Source organism: Arvicola amphibius, chromosome 14 (genome assembly GCF_903992535.2).
Source record: "Arvicola amphibius chromosome 14, mArvAmp1.2, whole genome shotgun sequence".
In the NCBI taxonomy this organism is placed as follows: Eukaryota; Metazoa; Chordata; class Mammalia; order Rodentia; family Cricetidae; genus Arvicola; species Arvicola amphibius.
The window spans coordinates 978,792-991,074 of NC_052060.1; the positions used below are offsets into that span (position 1 = coordinate 978,792).

Below are 12,283 nucleotides of genomic sequence, written 5' to 3' on the forward strand. Positions count from 1 at the left end.
ACAGGTTAATTTAAGTTAAAGAAAAAAACCTAGCCAGAAACAAGCATAAACTAAGGCTGAGCATTCACACCTAATGCCATGACCTCTTTGTCGTGATTTGGGAGCTGGTTGGTGGCCCAAAAGAAAGCCTGTTACATAAAGAGAAGTCTTGGTTGAACATTTGATACTTCAGGACCATGGTGGAACATCTTCAGCATTTTCAGAGTTGATCCATACTTTGTTTTGGAAAATGTTTATCATTGTTTCTTATGTGTATGTGTCTGTGCATGGGTACGCACACCTTTGTGTGGATGCAGACATCGGAGGCTGTTGATGACCCTAAAGCTGGGTGTGGGTCTTTTAACTACTAAACCATCTCTCCAGCCCAGATATTTTGATTTTGTAATTGTCCATGCTGAGAATGCCAATTTGTATGAATGATTCTGCCCATAGCAGAAGTAAGCTTAGGACCATTTCAGAAATTGTTGGCAATTTTGTCCTAATCCCAAGCTAAAATTCACTGAATGAATTTTTCTTTTGCTACAGGGTCTATGTAATCCTGGTTGGCCTAAAACTTGCTCGCTATGTAGATCAGGCTGGCCTCAAATTCAGAGACAGGTCTGCTCTGTCTCTTAAGTGCCAGGATTAAAGACATGTGCCCCCAACCGGCCTTGCTGAAAATGAGTTTTTTTTTATAAAAATCACGTCAATAACTTAAACAGCTATTTTAAATAATTTACATTTCTTATTCTGTGTGTGTATATACAGTATGTACATGTATGCTACAGTATGCATGTGGAGGCCAGAGGACAACTGACCATCATGGTAGGGGACATGACCAGGGCACTGGAGCGGCAGCTGAGGTACACATCTCAATTACAAGCACAAGGCAAAGAGAGGGAGCTAACCTCAGTCTCTCACCTGCCCCCAGTAACTCACCCTCTCCAAAAAGGCCGTACCTCCCAATCCTTCTCAAACAGGCCCACCAACTAGGGCAGTCCCAATCCTTCTCAAACAGGCCCACCAACTAGGGCAGTCCCAATCCTTCTCAAACAGGCCCACCAACTAGGGCAGAAGTTCAAACATTTGAGCCTAAGGGTCTCTTGTACTTAAGTTCATTATCTTTATTCCCTTTGTCTCCAGACTTCATTGTTAGCCACCAGGGGTCACCTCTGAGAGCTTCGTAACTTCTAATCGAGACAAATGTAGGAACGACATAAGAGAAAAACTTTCTTGAGCCTATGGTGTCCCTTCCCATTCTCCTTTTCCTGATTCAGGGGGAGGAAACAGGACGCCCCTGTGTCCCTGTGAGGGTACGAACTGGACCCTGTGTTTGTTAACATCAGCTGGGCTGGCTGGGCAGGGGTTGCTGGCGCAGGCAGCTGCAGCGGCTTAGGCAGGAGTATCTCCATGATCTCTACAATAGCGAGACCGACCATCTTAAAAAAAATGTGGGGAGAGGGGTGTCTATAGCCCAGGCTGGCCTCAATCCCACCTCCACCTTCGGATCACAGGGAGGCTACTCCTAGTAGTGAGTTCTTCCTGCGTTGGGCAGTGTATCTCTTTTTTTTTTTTTTTTTTTTTTTTTTTTTTTTTTTTTTGGTTTTTCGAGACAGGGTTTCTCTGCAGCTTTTTTGGAGCCTGTCCTGGAACTAGCTCTTGTAGACAGGCTGGCCTCGAACTCACAGAGATCCGCCTGCCTCTGCCTCCCGAGTGCTGGGATTAAAGGCGTGCGCCACCAACGCCCGGCTTATGGGCAGTGTATCTCTGCAGTGTTGCCTCTATGGGGGTGAGTGTTCACTATTTTACACAGAACACTGCATTGTCCGTTTTTCAACAGTTCACGAGGTTTCCAACACTAAAGTCATTTTGTAGAAGAGAAGCTGTGTCTCAGAGGATTTGAATGTGTTTGGAGAAAGGAAGTCCGCAAGCCCAGTTCTGTGTATCTCAGGGTGTTCAAGTGGAGTCTGGCTGTTCCTCCTCAAGCCTCCCTCAGTAAATCACCCACATCGGACGGGATCTCTCAGAGCCGGGCAGCTTCCTCGGTTCCATTCTCATGTACCTCAGTGAAGCAAGGGCCTCGGTCTGCACGTCGCACTGAACCCTAAAGGGTTAAGACCTGGGTGCCGCCCCCTTTCCCGCCCGACTGGCGGGAGTATGAATACCCTCGCTCCAGCTCCCTCCGGTAGTCCTCCACTTCCGCTGGGTCACTGTTGTGGCCACTCTTTTTCTCTCCCCCTAAAAGCTCCGAAGGCCGCTCCCATCTCCAGTGCTGCACGTCCGCCCGCACTCGGTGGGTCAGACCAGCGACATGGAGGGTTGTGTCGGGGAGGAATCTTTCCAGCTGTGGGAGCTTAATCGCCGCCTGGAAGCCTACCTGACCCGGGTAAAGACTCTGGAGGAGCAGAACCAGCTGCTCAGCGCGGAGCTGGGGGGACTCCGGGCGCAGTCCGGGGATGTCTCCTGGCGGACCCGAGCCGACAACGAGCTGGCAGCCCTGCGGGTCCTCGTCGATCAGCGCTGGCGGGAGAAGCACGAGGCCGAGGTGCAGCGCGACAACCTGGCTGAAGAGCTGGAGGGCGTGGCGGGCCGGTGCCAGCAGGTGCGGCTCGCCCGGGACCGGACCAGCGAGGAGGTGGCCTGCAGCCGGCGTGCGCTAGAGGCGGAGAAGAGTGCGCAGGGCTGGCTGAGCACCCGGGCTGCAGAGATAGAGCGCGAGTTAGAGGCTGTGCGGGCGGCGCACGAGGAAGAGCGCGCGCACCTGAACGCGCAGGCCGCCTGTGCGCCACTCCGGCTCGCCACGCCGCCCCGCGGACCGCCCGCTCGGGCCCCCGAGGTGGAGGAGCTGGCCCGACGGCTAGGCGAAGCGTGGCGCGGGGCGGTGCGCGACTACCAGGAGCGCGTGGCTCACATGGAGAGCTCCCTGGGCCAAGCCCGCGAGCGACTGGCCCGAGCCATGCAGGGTGCTCGGGAGGGTCGCCTTGAGCTGCTGCAGCTGCAGGCTGAACGCGACAGCCTCCAGGAGCGCAGAGAGGCGCTGGAGCAGAGGTTGGAGGGCCGCTGGCAGGACCGGCTGCAAGCCACTGAAAAGTTCCAGGTGAGGAGGTCACCTACTGGACTAAGACTAAGCTGTAGGAAGTGCTTACGATGCTAAGAGACTTTCAGGAAGGGAGTGGAGCAAGGGCAGTTGTATTCAGGAGCCCCTGCCCAGAACACATAGACCCTAGACTTTCCCGTCCAGGCAGGGAGGATGGAATTCTGAGACCTCCTGGCGCAACCCACTTGTAAGGCCTGAAGGGCAAGACCCACTGTAGGTTCATCACTCTTTGAATGGCTACTTCTTTATAGGATGGCTCCCTGCGCTCTTCCCTATGCTACTGTCAATCAGAAGGTTTCAAAAACATGCTCCCTCAGCTCCAGAAGGTTCCTAGCAACAAAGGTGTTATGACTTCTCAGTTGCCTGGAACACGTCCCAGAGGGGCCCCCTCCCCCTCATACTGCACAGATGTGACCAACAGCTGAGAAAACAGCCTCTTGCCTGGCCCAGACAGAAGTCCCGACAGTGGCCACCTTCCCCCTCCTCTTGGAGGAGAGAGATTCCAGAACACATGGGAAGTAGGGGAACCAGGCCTGCTCTGAGGAACTGGGAACAGTAAGAGCCCAACTGCTTTCCTTGCAAGCCCTTCCAAGCCGACTCTTGATAAATTGTTTTTCCTTCTGTTTCCACTTTATCCCCTTTCTTCCTCTGTAACCCATCTCCACTCCCATGGTAACTGGATTCTCAACATGTGCTACCATTTAGGCAACATTCTCAAGAGAAGCCTAGTCTAGGAGAGGCTCGAGTGTCCCCTGCCCTTATCTGGGGTATCCAGTCTAGTGCTCTGGGAGGGAGGATGTAGGTAGAGGAACAGGAGAGTCTCTCTGAGCAGAGGCCCCTTCACTCACCCTGGCTTGTTTTGCAGCTGGCTGTGGATGCCCTGGAGCAGGAGAAGCAGGGCCTACAGAGCCAAATTGCTCAGATCCTGGAAGGTGGGCAGCAACTGGCACACCTCAAGATGTCACTTAGTCTGGAGGTGGCTACATACAGGTACATGGATGCACACGCATCGCTGAATCCTTGCCTGGAGGGCCCAGGAACTTGCTTTGTCCGTTCTGTGAACCTCAGCTGTTGCTTTATAAAAATATCTATTTATGTGTATTTATGTATATGCAGTATTGTGCAGGTGCCCTAAGAGGCCAGAAGACAACACTGGGCCCCCTGAGCTGGAGTTACAGGGGTTCTGAGCGGCTCCACATGGCTGCTGTGAACTGTTCTCTGCCAGAGAACTCACCACTCTCCCCACTGCCCAGCCCTCAGATTCACCTGTAGTTTTGTATTACATTTATGTATGTATGTGTTTTCTGTGATGGGGGCCTCTGAGTCCCAGGGATCAAACAGGTTGTTGTCGGACTTGGCGACAGGTACTTTAGCCCACTGAACCATCTCACTGGCCACCTCAGCGGTCACTTTCACACTTAGACTTCCACCTGAGCCCCCCTGCTGCCCCTTCAGCTCAGGACCAGAAGAGGTGGCAGTGCTTAAAGGGACAGCTCAGTCTTCAGGGAGGAGACTGGAGGGCACAGGCATCTGCATCTGACTTCTCTTGAAGACAGGCACTCTCTGCAGTTTCTGTGCATGCATCCTGTGGATACCTGGGCAGTCTCAGAAAAGAGACCTTGCAGGTGGGCCTGTTCATGCTGACCTGCTGTCTGAGCTAGGCTCAACTGTGTTCAGGGTAAGCACTAGCCTCCTAGCCTTCTTCCTTTAAGCCCTAGAGTCCCTGACCCTGCCCAGTTCCTTACCCTCCCCACCCACCCCCCCTTTTTTTTTTTTTTTGCTTGCCTCGGAGAGGCTGAGCAGATTGGCTCCGTGGGTATAGTCTCTATGTATGTATCTTGTCTGGGAGCCCCACTGCTGAGGGCTGGGGATATCGCTCACTCTAGATCACCAGGCCAGGGCAGTGCCCCACTTCTCCAGAGTCCATGGGTAAAGTGCTAGGGCTGAGACAGGTGTAGGAGTGGAGGTGGAAGTGGGGCCCAGAGTAGCCAGTGAGTATTTCAGGACGGTGTGCACAAGGCAGGAGGCAGGAGGCTGCGTGAGGACGAACCAAGTGCTCGTAGTTCATGGACAGAAACAAGAGACTAGCTCGGAATCCCTTGTGAATTGATTTCTCCTTCAATCAGCTCCACAGGCCACTGAGGCAGGGGCATGAATGTAAAGACTTCTGCCCTGAAGAGTTTGAAATCCTGGGCAGCACAGAGGAATGTAACCACCGGTGTTTGAGGTCTGAAAAGGATGTGGAGAGGGGGAGCTGAATTCATTTGCTCTTGTCTGTCACCAGCTCTGGGGGCACCGCAGAGGAGGGAGCCATCCCACGGGAACAGCCTGAGAATTCCCACTTCCCCTGAGGAGCCCCCCTTCTCAGGCCCTCCAGATGGTGGTGTGGACAAAAGGCAGTAATTAGCATGAGAATCGGCCTCCCTCCCAGAGGATGAGGTCATCATTCTTGGCCTTGGGTGGGGAGCCGGAGATTGGTCTGAGGAGGTTGATCTAAGCATTAGCTATTCAGTCGGCCGGTGTCTGACTGTGGGAATCTGCTTGTGGGGTCTTCCTATCTGTCCTGACTGTAGCTTTTGTATGATAATAGTCATAGAGAGTGAGCTTGCTGTTTCCTGACGTGGCACCTCAGCTGAGACTGACCCCATTCCCTCCTCTCCCCCGCAAGGACTCTGCTGGAGGCTGAGAATTCCCGGATGCAAACACCTGCCAGAAGTTCCCAGGCTTCCCGTGGCTTTCACGGTAAGAGGCGGAGCCAGCTGCTCCTGGAAGCTCTACCACCGTTTACTTTGGAAGATCCTTCCTAAGAGCACCAGTCTAAGTCTTCACTGTGTAACCCAGTTGTGCTGGGTTCCCATCACTAGCCAGCGGGGGTCAGGCAACATGGGTGTGAGGGCTGCTCCACCGTGAGGTCAGGACATACTTAAAACATTTCTTACTCTGCTTTCCAGACCCCAAGCTGAAGCCACATTTCCTTGGGACACCAGAGGATCAGCACCTGGGATCTGTGCTCCCTGTCCTCAGTCCAACACCCCTCCCTTCCCCCATGCCCAATACCCTTGAGACGCCAGTGACAGCCTTTTTGAAGACCCAGGAATTCCTTCCGGCCCAAACCCCCACCTTGGCCAGCACACCCATCCCACCCATGCCTGAGGCTCCCTGTCCTACAAAAGCAGAAGTCAGAGCCCAGGATGCCCCTCATTCCCTGCTCCAGACACAGGGTGGGAGGCAACAGGGTTCAGAGCCTCTCTGGACCAAAGCTACAGTGTCTGTTTCCACCAGTGAGGAGCCTGGGGGCAAGCAGCCCAGCCACTTCCCCAAGGATCTGACCTCCTCAGCCCACCCTGTGTTAGAGACTAAAGATGAAGAATCCAGTGAGTCTAGAGTTTCTAGCATATTCCAGGAAGATGAAGGGCAAATCTGGGAGCTAGTAGAGAAAGAAGCTGCCATAGAGGTAAAAGTAGAGAGTAGCTCGGCACAGGAGACACAAGAAGATGGTCTGGACATGGAAGAAATCCAGGATTCCCAGGGTCCTTTGCAAAAGGAAACCCTAGAGGCTCCAGAAGAGGAGCCACTGATGTCTCTGAAAATCCAGAGCCACGAGACATCAGGGAAGGAGAATTGCAATTCTCTGAGGTCTATAGACCAGACCCTGGGAACTCTAAAAAGCTCAGAAGAAAAACAAACACTATTGAAGTCTTTAGAAGAAAAGGATGTAGAGTCAGAGAAAACTCTAGAAAAGGGGCTTCCTGAGCTGTCTTTAGGAAAAGAAGACCCAGGAATTGAGGATGATCAAGAATTAATATCTCCTGAAGGTACACTAGAGACAGTTTCATCTATAGGAAAGGAAAATCAAGTAGTGAGATCTTCAAAAGAGAACGTAGAGCCATCGACAGCTTTTGAAAAGGAAAGCCAGCATCCACTGGGATGTCCAGAAGAAGAGGACCAGATGGTTGAGAAACTTATAGAGAAGGAGGGTCAGGAGTCCCTGAGGTCTCTGGAAGAGGAGGACCAGGAGACCTATAGATATCTGGAGAAAGAGAATGGGGAGCCGTTAAAGTCTGTAGAAAAAGAGGACCAGTTGGTTGAGAGGCTGATAGAAAAGAAGGGTCACGAGTCCCTGAGGTCTCTGGAAGAAGAGGACCAGAGTATTGTGAAGCCTCTAGAAAGAGAGAATCAGGAATCTCTGAGGTCTCTTGATGAAATCCAGGAGACCATTATACCACCAGAAAGCAAGAACCAGAAGCAACTGAAATCTCTAGAAATAGAAGAGGAGCAGAGAATTGTGAAACCTCTAGTAAAGGAAGTGGAGCTCCTGAGGTCTCTCGAAAACAACGACCAGATGACTGGGAGCCTGTTACAGAACGAGACACAGGAATCCCTGCGGTCTCATAAAGATAGAGACCAGGAGAACCAGAACCCACAGAGGTCTCTAGAAGAAGAGGACCAGAGGATTGTGAACTATCTAGAAAAAGAAGATCAGGAGTTCCTGGGGTCTTTAGAAGAAGAGCAGATGGTCAAACAATCTCCAGAAAGGGAAAGCCACAAACCACTGAGTTCTGTTGAAAAAAAGGACTGGGTGACTGAGAACCTGCTAGACACAGAGAGTCAGGACTCGGGGAAGTCTTTTGAAGAGGAGAACCAGCAGATCTTTAGATCTCTGGGAAAAGAGACCCTAGAGTCCCTGCAGTCTCCCGAAGAGCAGGACCAAGAGATACAGAGATCTCTTCAAGAAGAGACTGGACAGATGGTGAGGGATGTAGGGGATGAGCAGCTGGCGGTTAGACAACCAGAGTTAGGAACATCTTTTGGAAGACAGAGCCCAGTGTCACTGGAAGAAAGAGCGGGGACAGTGGCATCTTCAGACACAGAGAACAGAGAACCACTGGAGAGTGCTGAGACGGGCCTGAAGACAGTGAGCCCTGCGCAAGCGCCAGCACCATTGTGGTCTCCAGAAGTGACTAGAGAGACAGCGAAGCCTCTAGAAAATGAAATTCAGGAATCACTGGGGTATGTGTATGGGAACCAAGAGACCCTGAGACCCCTTGAAAGGGAGACTCAAGAATCGAGATCTCTGGGCAAGTGGAACCTAGAGACTGTGGACTCTCTAGAAGGGATGGGAGCGGCTGGGCAGCAGCTGGAAGCGGAAGGCTGCCTAGATAGGAATGAGCAGCAAGAATCAGCGAGGTCTCTGGCAGAGGTGGGGCAGGAGCTGCCTGCCTCTGGAAATCAACAAAGGTGGGAGGATGTGGTGGAGGACGGAGCAGTGAAACAGGACCCAGTCCTAGGGAGGACAGGAGTGGAAAGTGAGGAAGTGGCAGAGCTGCCCCTATCTGGGCAAAGTGGAAAGGAAGAAGCTGCTGAGGACAGGGAACTGCGGCTACAAGTCATGGGGGAGGCCTGTAGCCTGGGGAGCTCTGAGCCCAAGGAGCAGAGGGTCCCCAGTGAGGAAGACAGCAGGGAGGGGAGCACTGAGGCCTTCCAGGACATGGAGGGACCACCAGAGCAGGTGGGGACCTTAGAGGTCCCAGTTGCCCAGGGAATGCCAGAAGTGACAGAGCCCCTGTTGCAAGATGAGGCTATAGGCCAAACAGGTGAACAAGACTCCAAAGAGCTTTCCCTGGGCTCAGAGGCTGCTACCAGAGCTGGACTTGGACTGGAGCAGGAAGGGATAGGGTTAGGGGAGCCAAAGCATCTGGCCAGGGAGGAGGCCATTCACCCATCCCTGGGGGAGCAAAGTGTGGAGGTAAAGATAGCTCAGGACTTGGAAGGGCCTGAAAAAGAATCAGCGGAGGCAGGTGCTCTGGAGTCAGAGATCTTTGAACTGCCCGAGACTAGCAGGGATGCTCTAGAACCCAAGAGCTTCAAGGAGTCCGAGCCTGTGGTGGGCTGGGGAGTAGAGGAGGCCTCAGTGGAGACCTCAGACCATGAGGGCAGTGCTGTCCCTCAGCCCAGGCTCTCAGAGACAGAGGAAGATGAGGGTGCACAGGCGGTACCAGCATTCCCTGGTCCCAAGCTCGTGGAACCCTCTTCATACATCCCAACCCTGGAAGATGCCTGTGAGCTGCAGCCCCAGGCTGAGGGGGTTCAGGAAGCTGGGTGGCAGCTAGAAGGTGGGTCTGAAGCTCTGGGGAAAGGAGATGAGCAAGAGTTTGGTCTGGGGGAGACCCCCGAGGGCCTGCAGGATTGGGAGGAGAGCAGAGAAGAAAGTGAGGCTGATGAATTAGGGGAAACTCTCCCAGACTCTACTCCCCTGGGCCTCTATCTGAGGTCTCCTACCTCCCCAAAATGGGACCTAGCTGGAGAGAAGAGGCTCTCCCCTCAAGGAGAGGCCAGGAAGGAAGGCTGGGGTCCTCCTGTCCTCAGCAACCCACCCAGGAAGGAGGAACAAGGTCCTGACTCTGACCTGTCATCTGAGGAATTTGAGGACCTGGGGACTGAGGCCTCTTTTCTTCCAGGGGTTCCCAAGGGGGTGGCAGATCATCTGGGCCAGGTTCCGTCAGTACGGGAGCCTGAATGCTGGGATCAGGGCGGGGAGTCTGACGGCTTTGCTGATGAAGAAGAGAGTGGTGAGGGAGAAGAAGAGCATGAGGAAGAGGTTGAGTCAGGGGCTCGGTGGTGGGGGCCAGGGCCCTCTGATGGGGGTTTCAAGGTCCAGGATATCACCCAAAGAGGAGACCTCCTGGAACAGGGATCTGTGGGTGTCAGTGGTCCTTGGGATGATGGATTGAGAGGTGCGGCAGCTAATAGCTCTGTGACTGCCCTGGACACTGAGTCTCAGGACAGCGCTGAACCCTCTGGGTCAGAGGGGTCTGAGTCTGTTTCCTTGGAGGGAGAGGACCATTTGGATGCCCCCCAAGAGGTGACTAGCATGGTCCCAGGGGTTGGAGATACCCAGAGCCCCAACTCGGAGTTAGAGCACGTGAATGGGAGGGTGGAGAATGGATTAGGGCAGTCGGAGGGGCAGGAAGTTCTGGATGGGGACCAGGAACAGGGACGCCTTTTACAGGAACAGGAAGTGGGTGCCCTAAAAGCCCCTTTGGTAGTTTCTCCTGTGCACTTAGGCCCAAGTCAGTCCCCGGAATTCCCTCTGAGTGGAGTAGATGGAGATTCCTGGTCCTCAGGGGAAGACTAGAGAGTGCTTCTCTGGCTCTGAGGACTTAACGGTGGAGGGGATGTTCTTCCTGATCTGGGCCAGCACCCTTAGCTTCAATAGCTTGACCTGTGGTGTCCTGAAGAGGTGGCTGGCTGAGGGAGATGAGGAAGGCTCAAGCCGGCTGAGCCCCTGTAGTTCTAGGCTGCCTTTCTTCTGCATCTCACCTGCTGGAAGAAGCCTGGGCTCAGAGCTTTCGCACGGGGCTGCTCTGGCCAGGTCTTGTTAGCCCCGCCTGTCTACTGTAGTGCCATCCCCACAGGGTCAGGCCTGGCCTATGCCCAGAGGAGCTGAGGGCAGCAATTATGGCTGACCCTTCACCTCATCTCAGCCTGCTGAGGCCTTGTTCTGCTCTTTCTTGATTAAATAAAGTTGCATCCCTCCCTATACAGTCTGGTGGCTTCCATCTAGGTTTCAGGGGGGTCCTTCTGGTTGAGAAGCAGTGGAATAGAGGGGCTGCCTCTGGGGGAGGCCGGGTTGTCCTGTCCACCAACTGCAGTGATTACAAGGCCCTCCCCACTGGATGTCCTCCTAACCCCTCAGTGTCTCCAGTATAATTAGCCCCCTGGTTTCCAACAACCTAAACAGTTGTCTAGCCTGTGATGACTGACTGGGTTGGAGTTGGGGAGGGAGGAGAGAGGCCTGGCCTGCTCTAGTCTGCCTGTGTAGCCTCAGGTCAACAGTTTCTCTGAACTCCAGACCCAGCCACACATGAGGGGAAGCTGAATTGCCCTATGCCCTGGGTGGTCTCCTGAGGCTGGGGGAACAGGAGAGAGGCCAGGGGAAGCCTCTGCAGTCCTCAACGGAGCTCTCCTGGCATTTTCCTCATGTGCTGCAGCAGGAGACCAAGAGGAAAGGCTAGCAGGCCCAGGGGAACGTGAGGGAGGGAGCTGTCCAGGTGAGAGCGTGGTGGGTGTGGTACACTATGCAATGTTAAGAGTGGCACAGAACCAGGTTCTGCCAGTAGGCTTCTTTCTCAACATCTGTGCAGGGCAGGGTGTACCCACAGGCCTCAAAGGTGGGATACCCAGATAGAAAGGACCTGCCAGTCACGCTCTACAGGGAGGAAGACCAGTGCCCAGATGTTCATTTAGATGCCATGATGGACATGGTACTGGCTGCCCACACTGATGCCATCACAAGCCCAGAGCAGGCTCCTCTCCTTGGGAGGGTAGACAAAGGCTGTGCTAGCCAACTGGCACTGTGGGCTTCTCTGTGGGCTCCTCTTCCTCCAAACCACTCTGGTTCCAGCCCATTTCATCCACACCCTTGCCCTGGGGATCCAGGGTCCCGATTCTCCTACCCCACCCTCCTGGCAGCCCAAGCATCCGCTCTCTCCTTTCTGTACACTAATAACAAGGTTCTCCTGTCTGGTTTGCCAGCTGATGGGCAGAGACCAGCATGTTGGCATCAGGCGGGCAAAACCTGCCCTTCTAATTGGACAAGACATCACGTGCTTCCTCTTTCCAGGCCTTTGGGTACCACTGCTTGGATGAACACCAAGGGCAGAGCTAAGTCAACTAGCCCTGCCCTGTACCAGATCCCCATCCTGTACCCTCACAAGCTTATTGTCCTCTACAGTTATCCCAGCTGGGCACTGATGCTAGAACTCCACGCAGGGGTCAGGATGAAGTGAGGACTTCCCTAAGGGGTATACATACAGTAGGAGGCACGGTCTGTATGGAAATGGTTCTATGTCCAAACAGCAAGAGAGGCAAGAGCTAGACAATGACAGGGACATGCCTGGTTGTGATGATCAGTGTGGTTGTCATTCTTACCAACCATCTACACAGTGTGGGCTCTGAGAACACAAGCTCTTTGTACAGGAAGCTTCAGCAGCTCCTGAGCAAAGGTTGCCACATGGAAATTGTGTCTGAAGTCAGACACATGCTGAGTAGGGGCGTAGGGCAGGGCAGGCCGCCCTGAGTGGCCAGTGCTGGGGAGAATACTGGGGTGAGGGTGGGGAAGACAGTAGTGCCTGGGACAGAAGAGGTCAGCAGTGGAAGACAAAAACAGGCAGTGGTGGGAAGGGGGGAGAAGGCCTTGGGGAGATT

At 53.8% G+C, this 12,283-nt stretch overlaps 1 protein-coding gene across 2 annotated transcripts; it reads left to right on the forward strand.

The window, feature by feature from the left end:
- The first annotated feature begins 2,290 nt into the window (after positions 1–2,290).
- Positions 2,291–10,453, forward strand: Nes (nestin). Of its 2 annotated transcripts, XM_038311489.1 has the most exons (7): positions 2,291–3,076; positions 3,942–4,066; positions 5,745–5,818; positions 6,028–7,340; positions 7,524–7,592; positions 7,689–7,780; positions 8,012–10,453. In XM_038311489.1, exons 1-7 carry the CDS (start codon positions 2,291–2,293, stop codon positions 10,209–10,211), a joined length of 4,659 nt encoding a protein of 1,552 aa, XP_038167417.1. In that variant the 3' UTR covers positions 10,212–10,453. The 2 variants fall into 2 exon arrangements, with proteins under 2 accessions (XP_038167417.1, XP_038167416.1); XM_038311488.1 differs by having other exon boundaries at positions 6,028–10,453.
- Positions 10,454–12,283: the final 1,830 nt, after the last annotated feature.